Source organism: Galeopterus variegatus, unplaced genomic scaffold (genome assembly GCF_000696425.1).
Source record: "Galeopterus variegatus unplaced genomic scaffold, G_variegatus-3.0.2 Scaffold860, whole genome shotgun sequence".
NCBI classification, from domain to species: Eukaryota; Metazoa; Chordata; class Mammalia; order Dermoptera; family Cynocephalidae; genus Galeopterus; species Galeopterus variegatus.
The window spans coordinates 367,650-392,010 of NW_007726971.1; the positions used below are offsets into that span (position 1 = coordinate 367,650).

At 51.7% G+C, this 24,361-nt stretch overlaps 1 protein-coding gene across 1 annotated transcript in view; it reads left to right on the top strand.

The window, feature by feature from the left end:
* LOC103590690 (chromosome unknown open reading frame, human C15orf27) overlaps positions 1-24,361 on the top strand; it is a 76,083-nt gene that overhangs the window by 7,981 nt on the left and 43,741 nt on the right. Inside the window, exons 3-4 of the mRNA XM_008572986.1 lie at positions 14,152-14,306; positions 17,427-17,500. Coding sequence (XP_008571208.1) covers positions 14,152-14,306; positions 17,427-17,500 — 229 coding nt within the window. The remainder of the gene's footprint in view (positions 1-14,151; positions 14,307-17,426; positions 17,501-24,361) is intronic.

Below are 24,361 nucleotides of genomic sequence, written 5' to 3' on the forward strand. Positions count from 1 at the left end.
CCGGTCTGTATGTGGGATCCGAACCCTCAGGCGGGAGCACCGCCGCGCTTCCCAAGCGGCGCACTATCCAGTGCACCACCGGGCCGGCCCCTATTTTCCATTTTTTTAATAGTAGCCATTCTAATGGGCCTGAGTGGATTGACGTGCTTTCAAGTCCATTTCCCCCGTTGTCCATGAGAGCCCTGTGAGGTGAGTAAGAAGGAGCAGTCACCGTAACGTGGGCGAGTCACACATCCTGGTCAAGCTCCTCCACGTGCCTGGCAGCCCTTTGTCCTTGCAGTAGAGCTGCCTGGCAGAGCCCACACTGCGGTGCTGTCTGCCATCTGCCTGTCTACACTCAGGCTGCTGAGGGCTCAGGGAGGAAAATCAGACAACTGTATAGACCGGGGCCTCCCCAGACAACTTGATTTTTGGCTTTGCCTGCCAGTCCTCCTGTGTGCTCCTGGCTAGTCCCCAGGGGCTACTTCTGATCACTTCCATTTTCCTCAAGTCCGCTTTTGCCCTCAGCAGATGACCTTCTCTCCTCCTTCCCTGCGAAAGCAGCAACAGTCGAGGATGGGCTGCACCCCCTTCCTCCCTCTGGGGCCCTCCCCATCTCCTGAGTGCTACCCACACCCCCACACCCCGCCAAGGAACCTTGCACCATCAATTACACTCCCACCCAGTCTCATCACACGTTCCAGTCTCTCTCATCCTCCCTGACTCCGCTACCGTCTCTCTCTTCCTCTTTGCAAACTTCCTGAAAGCTTCATCTCCCCTGTGCCCCTTCCGTTCACTTCTGCATCTCCTGCAGTCTGGCACCCGTCTCCTCAAGGGCATCAACCTCCTCGCTGGTGTTGCTAGGATCTTTAGCGGCACCCACTCCCTCCCTCTTGAAATGGTCTCCCTGTGTCTGCCTAGACCCACTCTCTCCTGATTTTCTTCTTCCTCCTCTGGCTGTTCCTTCAAGGCCCTTTAAAGATTGTTTTTTCTTTTCTTTTTCTTTTTTGGTGAACAGCCTGTACAGGGATCCGAACCCATGACCTTGGTGCTAGGAGGCTGTGCTCTAACCCACTGAGTTAACCCAACAGCCCCTAAAAATTGTTTTTTCTTGGGTCTGGCTGGTTAGCTCAGTGGGTTAGAACACAGTGTTATAATACCAAGGTCAAGCGTTTAAGATCCTGTAGTGGCCGGCCGCCAAAAAAAAAAAAAAGTAGCTTTTTCTCTACATGTTCCTAAATGTTGAGGTTCTTCATTTTCTGTCTTTGGCCACTTTCGATCTGCTAATTCTACACATGGGTAATTTCATCCATTTTCATAACTTGATACCCTTCAAGTGATAAAGTTCAAAGTCATGTCTCTATCCCAAATCTCTTTCTCATACTCCTGACATGTATCTAACCACTGTCTGGATGACTTCAAAGGGATCCCAAACACACTTCAGAATCCTGAGGTGTCTAGGAATTATCTATCCATCTGCCTCTGGGTTGGCTGCATATTTGAGAAGAGAAATGCTCTTGTCTCCACCCAAGTCATTGCTAAAAATAACCTTTTCAGAGACAGCACTCAAATGCAGCCTGAGGAGCCACAACCGATCTGTCCGTCCTGGCCGTCTCAAACCTAGCATGCCACAAACTGAACTGTCTTTTCCCAAAATGTATTTTCTACGACCCCATCTGGTGGAACCTAGACGTTGTCTTCCCCCACCAGCCCATTACTACCAAAATGAGCCACATGTGCATCTAGGCTCTTTTACAGTGACCCTAACCCTCCTTCCTGCCTCAGTAGGAGCCAGTGATTTCCAAGACACCCCAAAGCTACATGAAGCCTGGCAGTCAGCCACAGTTACCACTGGAATCTGTGTTCCTCCTCCTCCCTTGCTCTGGCTCCCTCTCATCCACGTCCAGTGCCCATGAAGCCACTGCTGCCGATGGTGTCCATTATGGGAATGCTAGCCCCAAGGACAGGGGCTTCAGAAGCCAAGAGCACATATGGATGGGCTCTATGCAGGGTGAGGAGGAAAAGCTCCCCCACCGTGATTCTGCACCATGCTGTATATGCACTGCTCACGACCACAGCCCTGGTCCTGTGTGCTTCTGGCCTTTACCCCTCTACACCCAGGTCTCCAGTTCAATCGGGGGGCTGCACTGGCACATCCTGTCGGCTACACCATCTTCCTTTCCCTCCCTCCTTCAAAAGTAATAACACAGTAACCTCCTTGCATGTCCACAGAGGCAAACAGTCACTCAGGGGAGGGGCAGAACGGGGATAGAGGAGGTGTCTCAGCAAGTCTGAGCCCCAGCTGAGTCAGCCACAGTGCCCTGCTGTATCGATCACCTGAGACCAGCTCAGTCCCTTCTCCCTCAGGCTCCTGTTCTGTTGACTCCAAGTCCTGTACATTTCGACCGCCTTAACATCTCTTCACTACGCCGTTCTTCTCACAAAGGATCGATGACATGACCGGCCAGCTGCTTTGGATTGTGTGTAACAGAAAACCCATCTCAAACTCATTGGCCCATGTCACGTGGAGTCCAGAGCTAGGGCAGCTTTGAGGTTAGTCCAGAGACTCATCAGTGTCAACAAGAACCAGACTCCTTTCATCTCTGCACTCTGCTGTCAGCAGTGTTAGCTTCACTCTGACGCTGGGAGGCTCCGTTCATGGTTGGTGAGGGAGCTGTCTGGGGTGATCAGGCTACATCCTTCTCATTCATGTCTGGCAAGCAAGAATGGCTGCCCGTCATTCTCTTTAGAGAGCAACAAAGAACTTTCCCAGAATCCTCCAGCAGCTCTCCCCTTATGTCTCATTGGCTAGAATTGGGTCACATGGCAAGGGATACGGGAAAGTCCATAGTCCAATCTGACCTACTCCTTAAATGGTATTATTTTGCAAAATACATTGCTGTTACCCCAGTGGGGCAGGGGTAGTATGGCTATAGGAGAGTCACCCACAATGCACCACAGCCTTTAAGAGAGCCAAGTCTCCAGTTATAGCCTTCAGTCCCAAATTAGATCTTAATTTCATTCAGCCTTTCTAGGCATTGTTTGGTTTGAGAAAGATCTGCCCTCTTGGACTGTTTCTTCAATAATTTGGCCATCTTGATTCTTTCCCTCCAATGCAATTTGACCTGTGTCCATTGTCCTGGTGGACAATGCTGGGGCTTTGTGTTTGCCTGTACCAAGAGCCCCTATTCCTTGTCCTCATTCTTTAGCATTGGACACCACCCCATTCAGTGGTGGGAAAGTGAGGTGCAGAATTGCTTCTCAGTGAACCAACCATCTACCTTTGGAAGAGAAACACTGACTTTGTAGGAGGCTAACTCATGGCACAGACTAGAAGTTCTGCTTTCTCTTAACAGACTAGAGTACATTGAAGGCCTGGTTGGGTTTCAAGGTCTGGGAAAGACAAGAGGTCACAAAAGAGGGAAAATCCAGAGAAGCCAGAGTCTTTACCCTAGAAAGCCTGCAGCCCAGGAAGAGAGAAGATGGTGATGCATATGTGTGAAGAAAGGGAGGTGCAAGGCAAGAGTCATCATCCCCAGTTTACAAATGAGACTCCGTGGTCATATAAGGAGGCAGTGCACCCCATCTTTTTGGTAAAAATAGGATGCAGAGAGGGTCATGGAAGAGTGGGTGGGATAGCCTGTCAAAAATTAAAATAAAGTAAGAAATGAAAGATATTTAGCATTTATCATGGTAATTTTTTTCTATCTTAGAGTTCTAAAAGTTTCAACCTGAGAGGTCAGGGCTGGACTCCCAGACAGGAGAAGTTTAGAGGAAGTTTGGGTCTTGGGTGGGTATAAAGGGATATTATTACTTGGAGATGATACCAATGACAAATTTTTGCCAGAACTTCACTGCCAGAGGAAGAAAACATAATGGGGGCACAGGGATATTTTTTGAGATGTCAGGTTAGAAAAATAAGACAGACCCAATATAGCAAGCATCTCTAAATAAGGACTGCAATAATTTTAGATGTGCCAGCAAGCAAAGGCTGGGAGCAAAAAGAGGGAGGGATAGGGACCTACTAAGCCATAGCCCAAAATACCCTTCTCTCTTCCTGTCCTGTCTACCTTAAAGACCATATCCTCCAGAAGCTCTTCTGTCCCCCCACCCCACCTCAGTGCACCCAGAGCCCTTTGCCTACCTCTGTCACCGCATCCAGGAGTGACACTGGGCTTTCCTCCTCTCTTCCTGAGTCTGTCTCAAGTACTGGACCAGGTGCTCCCTCAGGGCAGGTATCAGATCCTTTGAGCCTGGAACAGAGGGGTGTTGATTGATTCAATGAGTGAGTGAGTGAATGGGTAGGGCTGCATTAAGATAAAAGAAGAAGAAGAAGCCCAGTTCCATCTGGAGAGAGTTGGGAGCTGGCCCCTGGGTCTATGTGGAGTTGAGGAATAGCCACAAGGGAGGGACCAGGCTTCTCATACCTCAGGGGTCAAAGCCATGATCTGTGGCTGGCCCATCCCTTAGCATCCCTGCTAATTCCACGCCCCCTCCACAAAGTCGTTTTAAAAGAAGTCAATCAGATTTGCCTCAGAACATACCAGCTTCACTTGGTAAGATTTTAGCATCCTGTTAGAAGAAGGAAAAGCCTTTGGGGGTTCAGGGTTAAAAGTTAGATTCATCCCTGCCATGGCCATATGAGTGCAGCGTCTGCAGTTCTGTATCACACGGCTTATGCAGTCTTTTGTGTCATTTTTCCCCCAAGGAGAGAAAAAAGGAGCTTTATTTATCTACTTTCTTGATGTGAGTGAGATTTGCATATAATAAAATGCCACCCCTTCCTCTGGCATACCAGCTGTCCCTGGACCCCAAGCTGACCTTGTGACCCCTGATTCCCTTTATGTTTTTAGTAGGTTTGGGCTTCCAGGAAGGTTTTTGATGACCCAACCAGGGAATAAAGGTTTAATTCAGATCAAAAATTTATCCTGGTAAGCACAGGTTAGCCACCTTTCCTGTAGTCCAGGAACCCCAAGGATTTTCATTCATTAAGAAGANAGTACTGGACCAGGTGCTCCCTCAGGGCAGGTATCAGATCCTTTGAGCCTGGAACAGAGGGATGTTGATTGATTCAATGAGTGAGTGAGTGAATGGGTAGGGCTGCATTAAGATAAAAGAAGAAGAAGAAGCCCAGTTCCATCTGGAGAGAGTTGGGAGCTGGCCCCTGGGTCTATGTGGAGTTGAGGAATAGCCACAAGGGAGGGACCAGGCTTCTCATACCTCAGGGGTCAAAGCCATGATCTGTGGCTGGCCCATCCCTTAGCGTCCCTGCTAATTCCACGCCCCCTCCACAAAGTCATTTTAAAAGAAGTCCATCAGATTTGCCTCAGAACATACCAGCTTCACTTGGTAAGATCCCTGCTAATTCCACGCCCCCTCCACAAAGTCGTTTTAAAAGAAGTCAATCAGATTTGCCTCAGAACATACCAGCTTCACTTGGTAAGATTTTAGCATCCTGTTAGAAGAAGGAAAAGCCTTTGGGGGTTCAGGGTTAAAAGTTAGATTCATCCCTGCCATGGCCATATGAGTGCAGCGTCTGCAGTTCTGTATCACACGGCTTATGCAGTCTTTTGTGTCATTTTTCCCCCAAGGAGAGAAAAAAGGAGCTTTATTTATCTACTTTCTTGATGTGAGTGAGATTTGCATATAATAAAATGCCACCCCTTCCTCTGGCATACCAGCTGTCCCTGGACCCCAAGCTGACCTTGTGACCCCTGATTCCCTTTATGTTTTTAGTAGGTTTGGGCTTCCAGGAAGGTTTTTGATGACCCAACCAGGGAATAAAGGTTTAATTCAGATCAAAAATTTATCCTGGTAAGCACAGGTTAGCCACCTTTCCTGTAGTCCAGGAACCCCAAGGATTTTCATTCATTAAGAAGACGAGGGTTGCAATCCGTTGCCGGACACGGAAAAAGACAAAAGACAAAAAAAAAAAAAAATTATCCTGGTAAGCACAGGTTAGCCACCTTTCCTGTAGTCCAGGAACCCCAAGGATTTTCATTCATTAAGAAGGCAATAAATTCTCAGATTATTTTCTCAACAAAATATCCACCCATCCCCACCTACTTTCAGGGCGCAGGGTGCACGGCCACGAGCGACCACTAGATGGCGGCAGAGCGCCTCTGACCACCTGGGGGTGGGGTGCCGTCTGCGCTGCCTGGAGTGAGGGGACGAGAGTTGAAGTGTAAGGCCAGATTCCCCGGAAGAGTGAGCTGAATTTATGGCGTCTGGGATGGGGAGGGGGCCCCAGTCATCTGTGGAAGCACCTGGGATCCAGACTTTGGCCAGATAGAAGAAGAGGGAGCATGGCCGATCCAGGATTTGCCAAACACAGCAAACCCAGAGGGAGCTGGGCTGGGGAGAAGTGGGGTGTGCCTGAAAACTGTGGCTGACTGGTTCCCACCCGGTTAGGAAGCTGACCTAACCCAGGCAGCCCTGCCTGCAAAGCACAGCACAAAGAAGATTCTCAGACTTGTGGCCAGTTCCTGAACTGAGGACTTCAGGATGGGAAGGAGCCTTGTGGGTACTTGGTCCACAGCACCCCATTCCCTCCCCTAAGTCAAGCTTGAACCCCTTTCAAGGATCTGGGAAACCACTCATTGACCACATCCTACCTACGTGGCAGCCCTTCCAAGATGTGTGGACAATGCCCTTGGCTGCCCTAAGTGTGTGTTGGCCTTTGTACCCCCAGAGGACGGTTATGTGGCTTGCCAAATGGAGAGACAGCTCCTGCCTCCTGGCCCTGAGCCCTTGCCACCACACCCTGCTGTCTTTTCCAGAGCTGGAGTTTCCAAAGATGCAAGAAATCTGAGATTCTAGGACAAACAAATGTCAGACTCTGGTGACCCTGGCTGCACACAACCCGCGTCCCGCCTACTCCCCGAGGCAGTGGGGCTAACCTTTAGCTCTGATTGCAGAACTGAAACTGCCTGCATGGAAACTTCAATTTATTTAGTACCTCACAGGTCTGGGAGAGTCACCTCTCCCCTCCAAAGTGGAAGTTCTTGTTTATTGAAGTGTGTTTATGTGCCCATATTTCTAGGTCTGTGTGTGCCGCTGTGGCTTGCCTCTTGGAATGGGTACAGGGAACGAAGGGGAAGCTTGACAGTGCTTTTCCTGTTGTTCTGGTTCTCCCTGGGAGAGTGATAAAGAGGCCCCATGAACCACTTCAGATATTCAGTAAAATGGTGTCCCTGTGGTCACTAAGTTGATGATTCTTACAGGTCCAGAATATGTGTCTTTGGAGAAGTCATTACATGGGAGCTCATTTCTCTCTCCTGCTTTTTTTTTTCTCCTTTTGTTTTTCCTTTTTAGAGTAGCCTAGGACTAGGAGCTCGTTGCATTGTCAGAGTTTACTTACAAGGCTGTAGGCTCTGCAACAATGGAGGCCCTGTCCTCGCTCCTGTGCCCAGCACCCAGTACAGTGCCTGGCATTTAGTGGGTGCATAATAACTAGATGTGGAATGGAATGAATGTTGAAACTTCCTATATTTACATAATTAATCCCCTTTCTAATGCCCACATATCTAAATAATCATCATAGTTGATATGTTTCGTAAGCAACGTGTTATGGGCTTTACAGACATTATTTCTAATATTTTAAATCTTCACAACAACCCTGCAAAGGCAGACATCTCCATGTTGGGAATTAGGAAACTAAGGCTCAAAGATCGCACTCAGCATTTAGTCAATGGTGGGGCCGTGAATTGCCACCAAAAACCAAACAGATGGAAAAGTCTGGCTTTCCCTACCATGTCATCAGAGAAAAAAGTTAAAGGACTTAACTTTTAAAACAACTTGATGTGTTAACATTTGTAAAGTGCTCAGAACATCTCCTGTTGCATAGTAAATATCTTCTAAGAGTTTGTTAAATCAATAAAAAATAAAGACCAGGTCAATGATAGAAGTTAGATTTTAGTCATCCTCTTTCCCTAACAATATTTTAATCATCTGGAATAAGTACAGTAAGAAAAGTAGGGCCGCAGGATGTTCTGCCACCACCTCCGGCGGTGACACCCAGATCTCATGTGTTCAGCATCACAGAACTGGAGCATATGGGGCCAGGAGGGGGCCTCAAACCACCCAATCTCAGGGTTTTAACCTGGAGTGCAGGTATCCTTAGATGAGCCATCAGTGAGATTCAAGGAGTTTGTGCACCCCTTGAAATCTTATGCACGGTGTTGTGCTTTTGTGCATTCTTTGGGTGTAGGACCCTCACTTCCATCAATTGTTGGAGAGCTCTGTACCCCAGAAGGTTCTAGGCCACTGGTCTAGCAGTGCCTCCCCAAGGTCAGAGTTATGGCAGGGTGGGGAAGGCCAGTGCTGGGGCTTCATTCTGGCTGCTGCTAGAGGACGGCTTCTAGTCTCACCCTGACTCACTCCCTCAGCTACTTTTCTTGGGGACTTGATGGATGAAAATCTCAGTGTAGGGCTGACAGGGCCATCTGGTCTGGCTGCCTCCAGGGCAATAGGTTTTCTGTGGTCTACTCCTCTGTGGGCGCCATGGTTCTCCACTGCCTGTGAGCACCTCAGGACAATTCGAGGGTCTCCACAGTCCCCTTGCTCTAGACACTCCCCAACTTCCACCCCAGGAGAATCAGTGCAGCCGCTCCCCTGCCCCCCTCATGCATCCTCCCAGCCACAGCCAGCCTGGCAGCCACAGCAGCCTGATTGCACAGTGAACCGTGGAGTGAGAGAGGACAGGCCCCCAGGAACAAGCCTGACGTTCTGCTTCTTGGCACCACATGGTTCCGTTCACCTTCCAGAACAGGGCTGTTTCAGTGCCAGTCATGGGAACACTGCCTGATGGAGCAGTGACCTGAGCCACCTCCTTCTAGACCTCCAGAACAGGGCTGTTTCAGTGCCAGTCATGGGAACACTGCCTGATGGAGCAGTGACCTGACCCATCTCCTTCGAGACTACTCCCATGGCTTTACCTCCCGTGAAGGATTCTTTGGAGATTTAACGAAGTTTATTTTCATATTCTAGAATTTATTCTCTCAAACTTGTATCCAAACATCTAAGAATATAAAGCGGAATCAGCAAAGATACCCAGCCTCCCCTCCAGCCCCAAGATTTCTCTGAGGCCTCAGGAGTGACTACCTCACAGTAGAATACTCGCCCACCTGCTAAGAAATGCCATCTGGTTGTTGGTATTTGCAGACTTTGCCAGGCTAAGCCAGCCCCCTGGAGCTAGCTGTCCCCTCGCTGTTGCTGCACCTAGATAGGAAATTGGGAGACGCCTGCCCTCTGGTGGCGATTCCAGAGATAACACCACCTTGAACTGGCCCAGTGCCTTGAAGGGCTGGATGATGAAGGGATGGAACAGGGATCTTTTGAAACTGGACACATTCTGTTTTGCTGCTAAAACACACTCTCCTAGGAATGTCTGAGTCATCTGAATTTCAGAAGAAATTTTACTAGCAACTTGGGATTTCCAGATACAGAGTCAGCTGGAAAGTCTGCAGCTTCAGCCCAGCCTCCCAACCCCCCACCCCTCAAAGGCTCTGTCCTGGAGCCCTGGGGTCCGTGGTTCTACACCAGTAGTACAGCCCTGACCCCTGTCTCTGCTCTTCGAATAGGAGCTCAAACCCCAGGACTATTTGGATGCACCCTCACCCACAGAAACACAGTCTGTCTGCTTCACGGTTGGCTCATACTGGGCTGGCGCTCCCCACCCCTGGGGCTAGTCGCCCCTACTTGCCTTCACTGTCTCCTCTCTTCTGCTCCCAAACTCCTTTTGCTGTGCCCTGTTCACCTTCTGAGATACCTGTCACCTCTTGCTAGACCACCTAAAACAGCAGCTCTCACCCAAATCACCTGGGGTCTGGGAGTGGGTTCGTGCAGGCCCCCTTTATGTGAACCCCTTCCCCCTGTGACCCCAGGACAATATGCATGGGGGTGGACTCAACTGAAGCAGCCAGAGGGAAGAGCACCGGTCAAGGAAACATGGTAGCCAGGGGCTATAGGAGCAGGTGAGGACTGGCTGCCTGGGGCAGAGAGGGGTGGGGTGGGGGTGGGGTATGCATCCAGTCGGTAGTTGCCAATCCAGGCTGCACCAGGAACCAGCAAGAGAACTTTAAAAGTCCCAGTGTCCAGGCCACACACCAGACCACTTAAACCACAACCTCTGGGATGGACCCAGGCCTCTGTGTTTTGCAGTCTCCTCAGGTGGTTCCAATGTGCAGTCAAGACTGAGAACCACATTCCAGGCCCCATGACACTCAGCAGGCTCCGTGGCCCAGCAGCGTCAGCATCAACTGGGAGCTGATTAGAAATAGAGTTTCGGCCCTGCCCTACACTCACTGAATTAGCGTCTGCCTATTTTGATCAGTGCCTATGGAGCACTAGTGGGTGTTCAGCATTCACTTGGCTTCCAGATCTTCCCCTGCCTGTTTCTGAATCGTGCCTTCTGCCTGGTCCTCTCCCTGGCCCTTCCCTGAGTATGCACTGGAAGCAGGGCCAGGCCCGCTATCAGCCACCTTTAGACCACAGGGGACTCCAAGCACCTGCCTGCCTCTCTTCCCTGCTACGATGCTCAGGCTTGGCCCCACCACACTTGGCACCTACCGCCTCCCTCCACTCCAGTAACCACCTCCAGCCTGGCTAGTAAATTTTTCCAACAAAAAAAAAAGGAAAGTCAACATTCAGTTTTTTTTTTTTTTTTTTTTTTTTTTTTTTTGGCAGCTGGTGGGTACCGGGGTCCAAACACTTGAGCTTGGTGTTATCAGCACCACGACTCTAACCAAGTGAGCTAACCAGCCAGCCTTAACATTTTAACATTTTAAATAGCAATACGAAGTGGCTTTTCCCTCCATGGAAGCAGGTCGAGATTTGAGTGTCCTGTTACTGGGGAACTGAATATACAGCAATACTTGTTCTGATACTGAATGAAATGCTTTGTTTCATTCCCTTCGCCCTTTGGGATTCCCATCTTGGGGCAGAAGGAGCATTCTCTTAAGGGTGCACCCTATACTCAGGAGGTGACCAAAGGTGCAGAGGTTCCTTTCCGGCTCCTTCCATGGAACTTGAAGGTGAGGCTTCCTGCTGGCCACTCAGACGGGACACCGTCCCGGGCAGACAGCCCGCACAGCTGCCTTTTTCATTTATAACTGCCAGAAGGTGCTTGGCTCAAATTTCAAATGACAGTGAGATGGCATCAGTTTTAGGGACCACAGACATTGGACTGGGTTTTAGGGAAAATGTGGAATTGGAGCTGGGTTTCCTTGGGCCCTGGAAAAGACAGTGCTTGCAGCTGTGCGGCAGGAGGGGAGAAGAAAACTTCCAAAAGTGCTGAGGCGGCTTGGATGGAGGCTGGGCGCGAACTTGGGACAAGAGGTGTGAAAGATGAAAATAGGGCGGGAAGGGCGGGCAGGCGTGTCACGTTGTGGGAAAAGTAGTGGGGGGGGTGGGTAGGTGAGACCGACGGACGGATCAGGAGATGAGAAGGGCAGCCAAGTAATGATAGCCAAAGATATCTTAAAATTCAGAGGGTCTTTAATATCAAAAATCACTAATCGGCTGATCACTCCTGTAGGCAGCAGCCTTAGGCTTCTGTGGGCCTCCAGCCAGGCAGTGACGAGGCTGTCCACCTGAGCACGGGGCCTTCCCTCCAGCCCCTCTGAGACAGGCAGCGTTCTCATGGGCTTTCCTTTGGGTCGGCTCACCTGGCTTCTCACCTGTGTTCCAGGGTTCTTGTGCATTTCTCTGACCAAATCACAGCTGCCCTTACCAGGCCTCCTCGAGAACCCTCTGCTCTGACTTTATCAGATTTAGCAAATAAGGATAGACGATGCCCCGTTAAATTTGGATTTCAAAGAGACAACACATCATTTTTTAGTATAACTATATCCTATGCAATATTTGGGACATACTTATACTAAAAAAAATTGTTCGGTTTTTAATCTGCAATTCAAGTTTAAGTGGATGTCCTATGTTTTATCTGGCAACCCTACTGAGCACCACATGGTTTCAGTTTGGGGTTTACCCCGTAGCTTCTTGCTTGTGGATCAGCCCATGCGAGCCTGCAAGAAAGTGGGAGGAAGTGTCTGCAGTGGGCTTCGAAATCTGTCTGCAGTAGGCAATGAAGGCTTTCATCAAGGGCCTTCACAATCTGGCCACACTGACCTGGCTTCTTCTGTTTTCTGATTGTCCCATAATGAGAAACCCTCTCTGCTGACCTGGCTGGTTTCCTCATCCCTCATCCCATGCTCTTGGACCATGTCAGGGCTCACATCAACCCCCACCCCCCTCCAAAGTGACCTCCTCCTCTTCCTCCATCACCTGTTGAAATCCTCCTACCTCTCTTCTTGGGACCAGCTTCTGAATCTGGGGACTGAACCCCTGTCTTTTCATTCCTCATAGAGCCAAGGACAGGGCACCTATGTCATTCCCACAGGTACTAGAAAATATCCAGAAAGACTTGAATAAACCCAGTTTCCTGCCAGGTTTCTTGAAGATCTTTGAGCTTTGTCCTGCCTTCCAACAGCTGGGACCTCCTTCAAGCTTTCCCTGGATGGACTGTGAGAAAGAAATCTCCACCTCGAAGCAGTTGCATTATTCCTTCAGGGACAAGGGAGCACCTCAGAGTAGAGCCCCCCTCCCAGCCCCGTGACACCCTGGGGATCTCCAGGAGGTGGGCACTTGTCCTCCTCGCTGCAGGCTTCAGCAGACTGGCTCCCCCTGGGAGGACAGGGGGTGATGGCCTGATGTTTGGGACAGCAGATATCTTATCATCATCATGATCATCGTCATCGTCATCATCAGTCCATTTCAGCTACATGTGCTTTACAGGTCAGATACATTCTCTCATTTAACTTTCAGTAACCCTGTGAGTTAAGGAGTATTATCCCCATTCTACAAATGGGGAGGTGGAGGCCCAGAGTTGTGAAGTCCCTTTGCACATGGTCCCAGGGTGGCTGAAGGCAGAGCCAGAAGTCAGGACTCCCAGCGGATGCTGTCTCGGTCACTTCAGGGTGCCTAATTCTTCCTCAGCAGGTTTGATCTCAGCACCCCAGCCCCGTGCTCCCCATGCCCCTCAAAGATGCCCCCTCTCATGTTTCTGGGGGGAGTGGATCAGATGCCCTGAGGGACCCACCCCTCTCTGAGAGTCTGTGGCCCCTCCCCACTTCCAAACATAATCAGAAAAGATTCCGTCCTCAGTGGTCTCACCTCTGTCTTTGAATGTGCAAGTCGGGGGTTTCCCAAAAGACAGTCCATGAAATGCTGCTAGTCCTGCCAGTTGCTCTGTGACAAAGGGGTGCCATGGCTCAACAAGTTTGGGAAACACCGATACTGCAATCCTTTTCGGAGCATGGTGTTGTGCAGTAGCACAATAAAGTCACTGAAGTGTCCCACAAGGAAAAATATCCATTTAACATTGTTTGACCTGAATTTTCCAAAACTTACTCAATCGTGGAAACCTTTTTAAATCATGTAACAGTATTAACATTCTGTGGAACCAATGTTTCATACAACCTACGTTGAAAACAGGAATCTAGTTCAAATATTCCTTTTTATGGCTAAAAAATGGAAAATCTGCTCACTAATTCATTGAGCATTTCTTTTTTTTTTTTTTTTCCTTTTTGTCTTTTTTCGTGACCGGTAACGGGATCGCAACCCTCGGTGTCGCGCCCACACCGCGCTCAACCAGTGAGCGGACCAGTCTCCATATGGGATCCGAACCCTCGGCGGGAGCGCCGCCACACTCCCAAGCGCCACACTCCACCGAGTGCGCCACCGGGCCGGCCCAAGCATTTCTTAAAGGCAAATTGAGATTCTCCTAAATGCCAGAGCCTGTGTTCGGTTCTGAGATACACAGAAGTATAACAGTAACAGCTCATTGTCACGTAGCAGTTCCACATAGGCAGACTCTACTAACCTACCAGAAGTTGGTGTCACGCCATCTTAAAGATGGGGAGACAAGTACAGAGAGATGCCACGAGTTGCCGTGGTCAGCACGTAAACCCAGCTCCATCTCTCAGTGAGGCGTTTTACTCTCTGTGGCTCTACCCAGTGGCCGCTGGAGGAAGGCTGTGCTTTCTCGGGAAGCATAAAGCCAAGTAGAGCCCAGGAAGAATGACACTGGTGGGTTTGAGAGCAGGGCCGTGGCCGGGATCTCCCCCCTTGTCCCCTCCTGCTCTCAGCCCCCTCTCCCCACTTTTGTCCCCACAGGTCTCACTGGCTGAAGCCGTGCTGTGGGAAGAGAGCAGCCGTGTGGCAGGTATTTTTGCTCAGTGCAAGTCTCAACAGTTTCCTGGTAGCCTGTGTAATATTGGTGGTGATTCTCCTGACTCTGGAACTTCTAATAGATATAAAGCTTCTCCAGTGTGAGTAGCAAGAGAGATACATATGCAAATACGTATGATGTCAATATTCAGTGTGTATTTGCACACCAGGGGTCCCCAACCAGCAGAGTGTGATCTGCCCCCAGCCCAATGATGATGCCGCTGCCACGCCCTGGCCCTGTGGCTCCTGGGGAATACTGCAGGAGAGGAAGTGCATCTGGCAGCATCTCTCTCTCTCACCCACAGCCTCAGTTTCCCCCTCTCTGCCCAATGTGGCCTCTTCAGTCCCCCTCCCCAGCATTCCATGATCGGAAACTGATGAGATAAAAAAAAAAAAAAGTTGGGGACCCCTGTATGCATTTTTTTTAAATTATTGTTCCCATTTAGAATTTTTCAGTTTGGAATTTTCCGTAGCTTAAAGCAAATTCCCATTTATGGAGGCATTTCACCCTGTAGAAACGAATAATGACAGCAACCACAGTGGTGATAAGATTCCTTGCATTTTTATACAGCTGTAAGTTTGCAGTGTTATTTACAGATACCGTGACAGTTTCGAAAGCACTTTTCCATACATTTGACCCTAACAGCAATCCTAGGAGATGGGTAAGACTAATATGACCCCATTTTATACACAAGGCAAATTAGGATTTGGAGAAGTGAGAGATGTGCCCTAAGGAAGAGGCATTGGAGCTGGGACTTCAAGCCACCAGATCACTCAAACTGGTCGGCCAGTTCTCTTCCCACCGTAGGTCCTCCTGGCGTTTGTCCTAGTTTCTCGTTCACGGGCAAATTAGGATTTGGAGAAGTGAGAGATGTGCCCTAAGGAAGAGGCATTGGAGCTGGGACTCCAAGCCACCAGATCACTCAAACTGGTCGGCCAGTTCTCTTCCCACCGTAGGTCCTCCTGGCGTTTGTCCTAGTTTCTCGTTCACGGGAGCCTGATGCATATGGCAGCAGGAGGCTTGTCTGCTCTCTCTTCTGTCCTGGATGTCCCGTGGCAGCATGACTGTCAGAGTGGAGGGCCTGCTCCTACCCCCCACCCTTGCAGACCTCTGTTTGGTGCACCAGAGTCTGGACTCTTGGCTTTGGGTGAGTGATTGGTTTCTAGTAGAGCTCCTGGTTCCCCATATGTCCCTGATTCAGAAGGTGGATCATTCAAGTACAGATAAAACGGTGAAATGATTGGCCCCGGAGAGATTTCCTTTCCTGCTACTGGCAAAATCCAGGACTGTAGGTTCGGCTGTCCCCAGACCCATTTGGTCATCTTGGGCTCGTTTTCTCAGACGCCCCCGATTCCTTTTCTGGATCCTCTGTACTCAGGATCTGTCAAAGCTCCCTCCAAGTCACATCAGCTTTCTCTGCTCTCTAGGAGAAGATGACAGTGAGCTCAGAACAGCTTTTGCCTGGTAAGCCTAGTTGGATGTTACGCACCTGGCGGCCCCTTGGTTCCAATTAAAGTATCTTCCAGCGTAAAGTGACCGGTCCTGGTTTTACAGTCAACCTGTCTCCAATGAAACCATGTTGTATACTTTCCCTCCCACTCATCCGTACTGTCTGCGTTTTACGAGACCTGCCCGTAACGGAGGCTCTCTCTCCCTGTGATGGAGGGTGCTCAGGGCCCTCGGCTGCTCAGGTTGTGACAAGGCATTGAGTAGAACTGAGAGCCCAGCCGACACTGGAATTTTGCTTAAAATTAAGTATCCGGGAGATTGATTTTGGTGGGAGATCCAATAGCAGCTCATAAAAGGCATCTTAAATTCCATAAAACGGACAATCAAAGATTTATTGCTCTTCTAAAGCAAACCGTAAAAAAAGGCACAGGAATTCATTTCAGAAATAATGGGGAGAGATTTTATGTTTTCAGAATCATCTGTAGGTCTTTGCGGAGTCGCACGGGCCCCAGCCTCTTGGTTCCCACTGGTATTCACGTGGCCTTGGATGGTAAAGAATCCGTGAGGTCTCCGGGGCTCATCTTCTAAGGGTCATGTTGGCCCAAAGCCAGGAGACCTCAGAGTCTCCCACCTGGAACCTGGTATTGCAGCCTCTTCCCCTCAGATGTGCTCTATGACCTGGTTTTACCCCCAGGGTTTGCAGATTCCAGAGCATCGGGAGAGGCTGTGGGTTACTCTCTTTCAGGCCAGCCCCCACCCACCTACCCCCCCTGCCCAAGGCACTGGGTATTTCCCTCTGGCCCCCAGAGGATTCTGAACAGGGTGCCATGCAGGCCAGTCCCAGGGTGTCTGCCAGTATCTCTTTTAGGCCTACCCCCTGGGGAGCATCCCTCCCACCCACTCTCCATCAGAGATCACCCGACCCTTGTCCGGAGCCCCAGCACCCTGCCCTTGGCCTCACAGTTGATAAATGATGCCATGCTAGGGTTTGGAAGCTGGTCGTGGCTTCCTGTATTTTAAAAGAGCTTCCCAAGATAGTGTCTTAACTCCAAGGATTGACTGGTAGAAGATGGTGTGGAGGTGTTCAGTGGCTGACAGCTGTCCCCACTCACCTGGAAGGCAAGTGGAGCAACTTGGAAGTTTAGCAGACCCCAGCCCACCGGCTCTGCCACTTTTGGGTGGGGAGGCTGAGACCCCCTCCCCATATCCAGCCCCCTCTCCCAGTCATTGCTCCAGCCTTCTTTCCGAAACACCGTGGCCGACACCACCATCTCTGCCGCTCAGAGTTTTCAGGATGAAAAGTCAGTGTAAGCTCACCCTGAGTCCCACTAACCATACACAGCACTTTGGGGTGAATTGTGGTGTGGATTTCTGAAAGCCCGTCCAGACTGCACTGGCGCTGTCTACCCAGGCCTGAAAGCCACGAGGTCTTCATAAGCCCCTCCGGAGAGCTCCTCTCCTGGAGACTGGCAACAGCACAAAGCCCACCAAGGACGAAGCAGGAGCTCAGAGAGGCAGCCGGTGGGGGAGAAGGAGGCGGCCCCCTGGGGCTGGAGGAAAGGAGAACAGCAGCGCTGGCCCACAGACCTCCTGCCGTCTCCATCGCAGACACCACTTAAAGCTGCCCTTGTTCTCCGACCTGATTTCCACCAGGTCTAAATGTTCGTGTGAGCAGGCTCTGGGGTCCCAGAGGTCTGCCTTGATGCTACGAAGCCCTTTCTAGCAGTGCACCTAATTCCTTGCTCCTAAAATTGGCCCTTATTTGTTGCAGTTTCCAGCGCATTCCAGTTTGCTGGCGTCATTCACTGGATCAGTCTGGTCATTCTATCCGTGTTCTTCTCAGAGGTAGGTAAAGACTCGGGCCCTCTAACCTCCTCTTTAGGGAATCTCCTGTTCTGAGAAAAGCAAGCTTTGCTTCTGTAAATATCTCCTGGTATCAGGCCCTCTGCTAGCCCTTGAGGCTGCAAAGAAAGAGATGCGATATGGGGAGCCGAGTTCTGTGCTGGGAGGTGGCACGGGGCGGGGGTGGGGGGGCCCACAGATACATGGAGGAACAGCTGTCGGCCCAGCCAGGGAGGTTTGGCCCAAACAGGTAACACCTGAGTGGAATTTCAGAGGATGAGCTGGTATTGTCCAGGTGAGGGGTGGATGATGACGTTTGTGAAGGTGAGACCAAGTGTGACATAGTTGAGGGACAGCGAATGGCTGGTATGGCCAGTAAGGAGCAGGTAGAAGGCCAGGCTGAAGCCAGGGAGCCTGGAGGTGGGGAGCCTGGGCCCACAGTCCACCTGACCCTCAGGGCTGAGGCATGCAGAGGGCAGAGAAGATGGGGTCACAGGGCTGGGCGGTAGACTTGACCTGGTCCTGCAGGGGACACAGGGTCTGACTAGGCTGAGAGATGCGCCCCCTCAATGTGAGCAAAGGAGTATATTTCTGGAGTGGTGGGTCAGGGAGCGTGGCTGTCCTTCAGTGTTGCTGGAATGGGCTGATAAAGACCATGTCTATATTTCCATCTGCAAAGTGAGAGGAAAGAGCTAACTAGAGGCTCCCCGGCTGCTGAGTTTTAGTGTAGGAGCTGAGCAGCCCAGTGTGGGCACAGAAATGTTTGGGAAACCCAGATCCCAGCACACTCTATTTTTACATGGGGGTGAGTGCCACTTCCTCTGAGCAGTTCCCGGGCTGGCACAGGGATACTCTGGCCTGCATTTGGGGGGGCATTGGCCTGGGGCTGCTGCAGCCAGGGCCTCCCAGCAGGACTGAGAAGGCTGGGCTTTATCCCATGGGCTGTTGGTGGTCATTGAAGGATGGGAGAGTTTCATGTGGAAAACCAGCTCCTCCTAACAATGCTGAGGATGGCCCAAGTGGGCCATTGTCCCACTCCACCCTGTGCCCCTGCCCCCCCCGCCATAGCTACGCATGAGACCATGCAGAGCCCCAGTGGAGCCTTTTGGTGCGGTGCAGCAAATGGGGTCGGAGGGAGACAGAAATGAGTGAGGCACAGGGCCTATTGGGAACGCACGTGCACACAGAGCTCACGTGAACTGCTACACTGCAGGTACAGGGGACTGTGGGTCCCAGAGCACAGTGGGGCCTTGAAGGGAGAAAGGATGCTGAGGGGGAGGAACGGCCAGGGCAGAGATAGAGCGTAGGTTGTGGCGTGAGCAGGGAACCAAGGAGTCAAGAGGCCCGGGTCTTCCTGTGGGCCAGCTCTGGCCTATCTGATGGCTCTGCTCTCTCTCTCTCCCCCCAAATCGGGAGGGCTGGGCCTCGAGCCTCAAGTCCAGAATCCTGAGTCTGGGTGCGGGGTGTGAGTCTGGGCAGCAGGCATTCCAAGCAGAGAACATTCTCTTCCCCAGGCCTCCTCGGCTCCTGCAGCCCATGGAGTTGGCCAGCAAGCCTGGGCCTGAGGCTCAGACTGTGGGGGCAGATCCCAACACTGCCTTCCTGGGAAGTGTCCCAACCAGCTCACCGAGACCATTGTCCTTGAGGGCCTGGCCTCCCAGAGCAGAGTGCCTGCTCCCCAGCTTAGTGCCCCTATGAGGGTCCTTCCCTCCCTGGCCTGCAGTCTCTGCTTGCAGGGATTCCCTCCCACAAACACATGGGCCATGGCCAGATGTCTCCTTGATGCAAACCTTGGAAAATGTGCCGTGTGTGTGTGACTGCCAACAAAAATGTTTAATCAGTTGCTGCGGTTGTTCCCCTCTATCCCTCTGCTTTGGTTTTATTGGCTTTTGCAGAATTTATTACCCAGTGTTAATTTGGCATTCCCTTCCTGTCACTGCTGGAGACAAACCACCTGAAACAGACAAGGCCCTGTGCAAAGGAATCGCAGCCTCAGAGCTCCCCACATACACCCCCAAACTGGGGAGGGGTGGGGGCTTCCCAAGGCTCAGCAGAGAAGGCTGGGTCTGCAGGGGCTGGGGGAGAATGGCTGGTTCCCTTACCTTGGACCTCATCAAAGAGGAGACAGGCAGTGGAGTAACAGGGGAGACGTGCCTCCCCAGCGCTCCCTGCCCAGCGCGAGTGGAGAAGCTGGTGCCCAGGGGCCTCAGGACGAGGCGGCCCAGCGAGTGAGTGCTGGTTTCCATGGTCACACAGAGGGCCCAGGAGAACCAAGCATCAGAGCCTCGGTGCTAGAACGGTCTCTTAGAGGTCCCCCACCCCAAAGGGTAGAAAGGTGTGGAGTGTTTGTGCCCTTCACAGTGATTGGGGCACCTAATGGGAAGGGTGGGGAGAGCGTGATGTCCCTCAGCAGTGGACCAGGCCCGCATGTTTGCCTGCCGAAAATACTGCACAGACGAGGAGGCCAGACATGGCCAAAACCAGGCCCAGGGCTCTGGGCTCCTAGTCAGGTCTCTGGCCACAGTATTTTCTCTGGGGAAAATACTAGGGCCAGGGCCAGGAATTGAGAAAGAAAAGGTCTGATGGAACAATACCTGTGACCACAGACCCAGGACGACTGGCGTTCCCTCCTCACCTCGGAGAAATAAATGTCACCCCTTCAGGTCTGGCCCCTTCTTTCTTGGTCAATACCGAGGGGCTCAGCCATGGGCCAAGGGTGGGAGGTCACTGCAAGCCTTCTAGGACTTAGCGAGTGGGCGTTATTTATTTCACAGGCAAATTCCAGAAAGATCAGACCCAAAGAGCTCCTGCTGCCCTGGAGGTTTTTGCTTGGCCCTGAGCAATATTCAACCCCTCGTCTCAACTGAGCCTTAAGATAGCCCTGGAAGGAGGGTAGGACATTTTATGAGTTGGGAAACTGAGGCCTGGAGATGTGTGGAAACCTGCCCAGGGCCTGCAGGAATGACAGGCGGGACCAGATGCAGGCCCCTGGGTGGGAGCAGTCCTCTGCTCGGCCTTTGCCCAGAGCTCTGAGGGCTGCTTCAGGAAGATGGGCTACCTTGTTCTGTGTGGGCCCCAGAGGAGGGAGCCAGGCCTAAAGAAGGGGTTGGAGGCTGGTTTGGGCTCAATTTGAGGATATCTGTTCAAACAGGCCAAGCTATTCCACAGTGAGACAAATGCTTCTCAAAGTAGTGAAAGTGGGTCCCCTCAGTCAGGCAGGCTGGTGGCGGTGGCAGGGGGTGGGGTGGGGTCTCTGCAGAGGCCTCAGGTGTGAGTGGATGCCTGCAAGGCTTCCTGGGCCCTGGTATTCTAGGTCAGGCTGGGTCATCACGCTTCCACGTGGCCCTGCAGCACCATGAACAAACAGAGCCTTTGGAATCCAGATGGAGAATTGTGCAAACGATTTTTCCAAAGTGCAGCCTTGCCCTTGGCTGAGACCAGGCCCAGCTGGCCACTTGGAACCAGGGAAGCCTGCTGCTCTTCTTCCTGAGACTGCTTTAGTTCTCCAGGCCTCCCGGCCAAGGCCAGGCCCCCACAGCAGCACCCACTGCAGGCCCTGGGATGTTGGCCCCTTCCCTGGGATGTGAAAAGGCCCAGGCAGCCCCAGCTCTTTCCCTGGGAGAGGAGGAAGCTGACCCGTAGCTTGCTGTCTAGACAGGAGCCTCGAAGCAAGGGCGGTGTGGACAGCTGCTACTCTCCCCTCCCCCACTCTCTTCCCTTCCCTCCTGCTGCTGCTTTAGAAGCTAAATTCTCATAACATAACTCTTTAAAATGTACAGTTCAGTGGCATTTAGTTCATACAGTGTTGTGCAGCCATCACCTCTACCTAGTTCCAAAGCACTTTCATCACCTCCAGAGGAGACCCCACACCCGTTAGCATTCACTCCACGTTCCCCTTCACCCCAGCCCCTGCCAACTACTCATCTGCTTTATGTTTCTAAGAGTTTAACTATTCTGAATATTTCATATAAACTGAATCACACAGTATGTGGCCTTTTGTGTCTGGCTTCCTTCACTCAGCATGTTTGAAGGTTCATCCACATCGCAGTATGTATCAGTGCTTCATTCCTTTTTATGTCGAATAATAATCCACCGTATGGCTATACCACTTTTCATTTATCCATTCATTGGTGGATGAAGGCTCTTTTACCATCAGCTATTACAGCCACTTCCTTTTCCCCAAAGTCGTCTCTATCAGTGCTTCATTCCTTTTTATGTCGAATAATAATCCACCGTATGGCTATACCACTTTTCGTTTATCCATTCATTGGTGGATGAAGGCTTCTTTTACCATCAGCTATTACAGCCACTTCCTTTTCCCCAAAGTCGTCTTTTGGAGCTGCCCCCGGGCTGCGCTGTGTCAGGAGGAAGCCTGGCCTGCTGGGTGACATGCACCATTTGTCAAGGGAAGTCCATTGCCAAGTCACACTGAGCCGGGGCCTCATCCTTCCACGTCCCCAGCCACCCCGAGATTCCTCCCAGGAAGGCCCTGGTTGGTGAGCCTCAGTCATCAGGTGGGAGGCGAGAGGATGGTGCTGTACTTTCTGCTCTGAGAGATGAAGGATGGACTTGCTTCCCCCTCAGTGTCTGACCAGAACTGGGCAAGAGAGCGCCAGTTTGGCCACTAAGTTGCTGTGTGGCCTTGGGCGAGTCACTGCCCCTCTCTGTGCCTCACCTCCCCTGCAGTAACATGAAGGAATTGGAGCTGTGCTGTGGGTTCCTTCCTGGCCCTAGCTGAGGTGGAGCCGCTGCTCACCCTTAGGGATGGAGATTTTCTTCTCTCTCTCCCTCTCCAAGCTTCGGAGAGGGCGATCGGAGAGGGCGATCGGGGCCCCAGGCCTGCCTCTCCGCAGCTGTGAGAGCCCCTGCACATGGTTTCTCTTCTGACCTCACTGGTCCCATCAATAAAGTGAGCAATGGCTGCCCCACACCCCGCCCAGGATGAGCCTGATAGGATGATGAGAGGGCCGTGAAAAGACTCTGCAGGAGGAAGAGATGGGTAAGATCCCAGAGCAGCAGACTTCCCGAAGGGCTGACTTGACTTTAGGAGGTTTGGTCCTGCTGCTCCCCCACCCCATGCTGTCGCCCTGCCCCTGGCCGGACTGGCACTAGAGCTCACCTGTCGTGACTCCTTGCTGATTTTTTGCCACTGCCAAAACAAAAACTTGGCAGGGGGTTGGGCCATGCAACCTAATATTTAAGGCCCTCCCTCCAGCTCTGAGATTCTAGGAATAATCCCAGGCCCAGAATGTTCCACCTGCCACAGCATTCTCAGCATCTGTGCCTCACCTCCCCTGCAGTAACATGAAGGAATTGGAGCTGTGCTGTGGGTTCCTTCCTGGCCCTAGCTGAGGTGGAGCCGCTGCTCACCCTTAGGGATGGAGATTTTCTTCTCTCTCTCCCTCTCCAAGCTTCGGAGAGGGCGATCGGAGAGGGCGATCGGGGCCCCAGGCCTGCCTCTCCGCAGCTGTGAGAGCCCCTGCACATGGTNTAGCTGAGGTGGAGCCGCTGCTCACCCTTAGGGATGGAGATTTTCTTCTCTCTCTCCCTCTGCAAGCTTCAGAGAGGGCGATCGGGGCCCCAGGCCTGCCTCTCCGCAGCTGTGAGAGCCCCTGCACATGGTTTCTCTTCTGACCTCACTGGTCCCATCAATAAAGTGAGCAATGGCTGCCCCACACCCCGCCCAGGATGAGCCTGATAGGATGATGAGAGGGCCGTGAAAAGACTCTGCAGGAGGAAGAGATGGGTAAGATCCCAGAGCAGCAGACTTCCCGAAGGGCTGACTTGACTTTAGGAGGTTTGGTCCTGCTGCTCCCCCACCCCATGCTGTCGCCCTGCCCCTGGCCGGACTGGCACTAGAGCTCACCTGTCGTGACTCCTTGCTGATTTTTTGCCACTGCCCGGAGCCCTTTGTTCCAGAACTCCTCCACCAGGCCCCCTTGGTAACTGTGTAGAGATAAAAAAACAAAATCAATGCCACTATGTGAAGCCACGTAGACAGCAAAAGGGGGTTGAGCTCACGCATTTGTACGCATTTGTTTGTTTATTATAACAGTTCCGTGGAAGATGGCAACCAAATGTCTAGGTTTCAAACGTTGGTATATTAGAACAGTTTTCCAGTAGATAGATGTGCCCTAGGGTAGGAGTGCCTTTTTCTACTTGCACAAAGGTGCCACGTGGGCTGGTCATGGCCTCGTCACACTCTGTTCTTATTTTGAACTTGCTCGGGCTTGAGCTTCCCGCCTGGCCGCTGCCTCTCCGCGTCGGTGCCTTCCTCCTAAGCTCGGCTCAGCTCCCCGTCCTCATCCCTTCCAGGTGGCCTGTCCTGACCACCCCAGCCCACAGGGACCTCCCCTGCTCTCAGCTCTTTACCCATTGTCATTTCACTTCCTTTGGCACAGGGCTTGTCCCCAGCTTGGCTGTGAGCAGGGGGACAAAGCCTTATTATAGTCTTCTGTCTCCCCTTGTCACCTGGCACAGAGCTGGGCCTCTAGCGCCCACCATGGAAGGAGTGAATAAGTTAAACATGATTATGAGAAGTTGTTCTTCAGAATCTTGTTTTCACTTTTTCATTTGCTTTGACCTTGACAATGACCTTAGGGAACTGGCTGGTCAGATAGAAAGATGAATTTTCTAAACAAGTGGGAATGTACTGCTTTAGACAGTGTCGAGCTCGCTGTCAGTAGAAGTCTGCAAGCTCGGGCTAGATGGCTGACTCATTTGGCTACCGGAGTGGGGATTAAAACTTGGTGGGGGGGGGGCTGGCCCGGTGGTGCACTGCTACAGTGCGCTGCTTGAGAGCACAGCGGCGCTCCCGCCGAGGGTTCGGATCCCATATACAGACTGGCCGCTCACTGGCTGAGC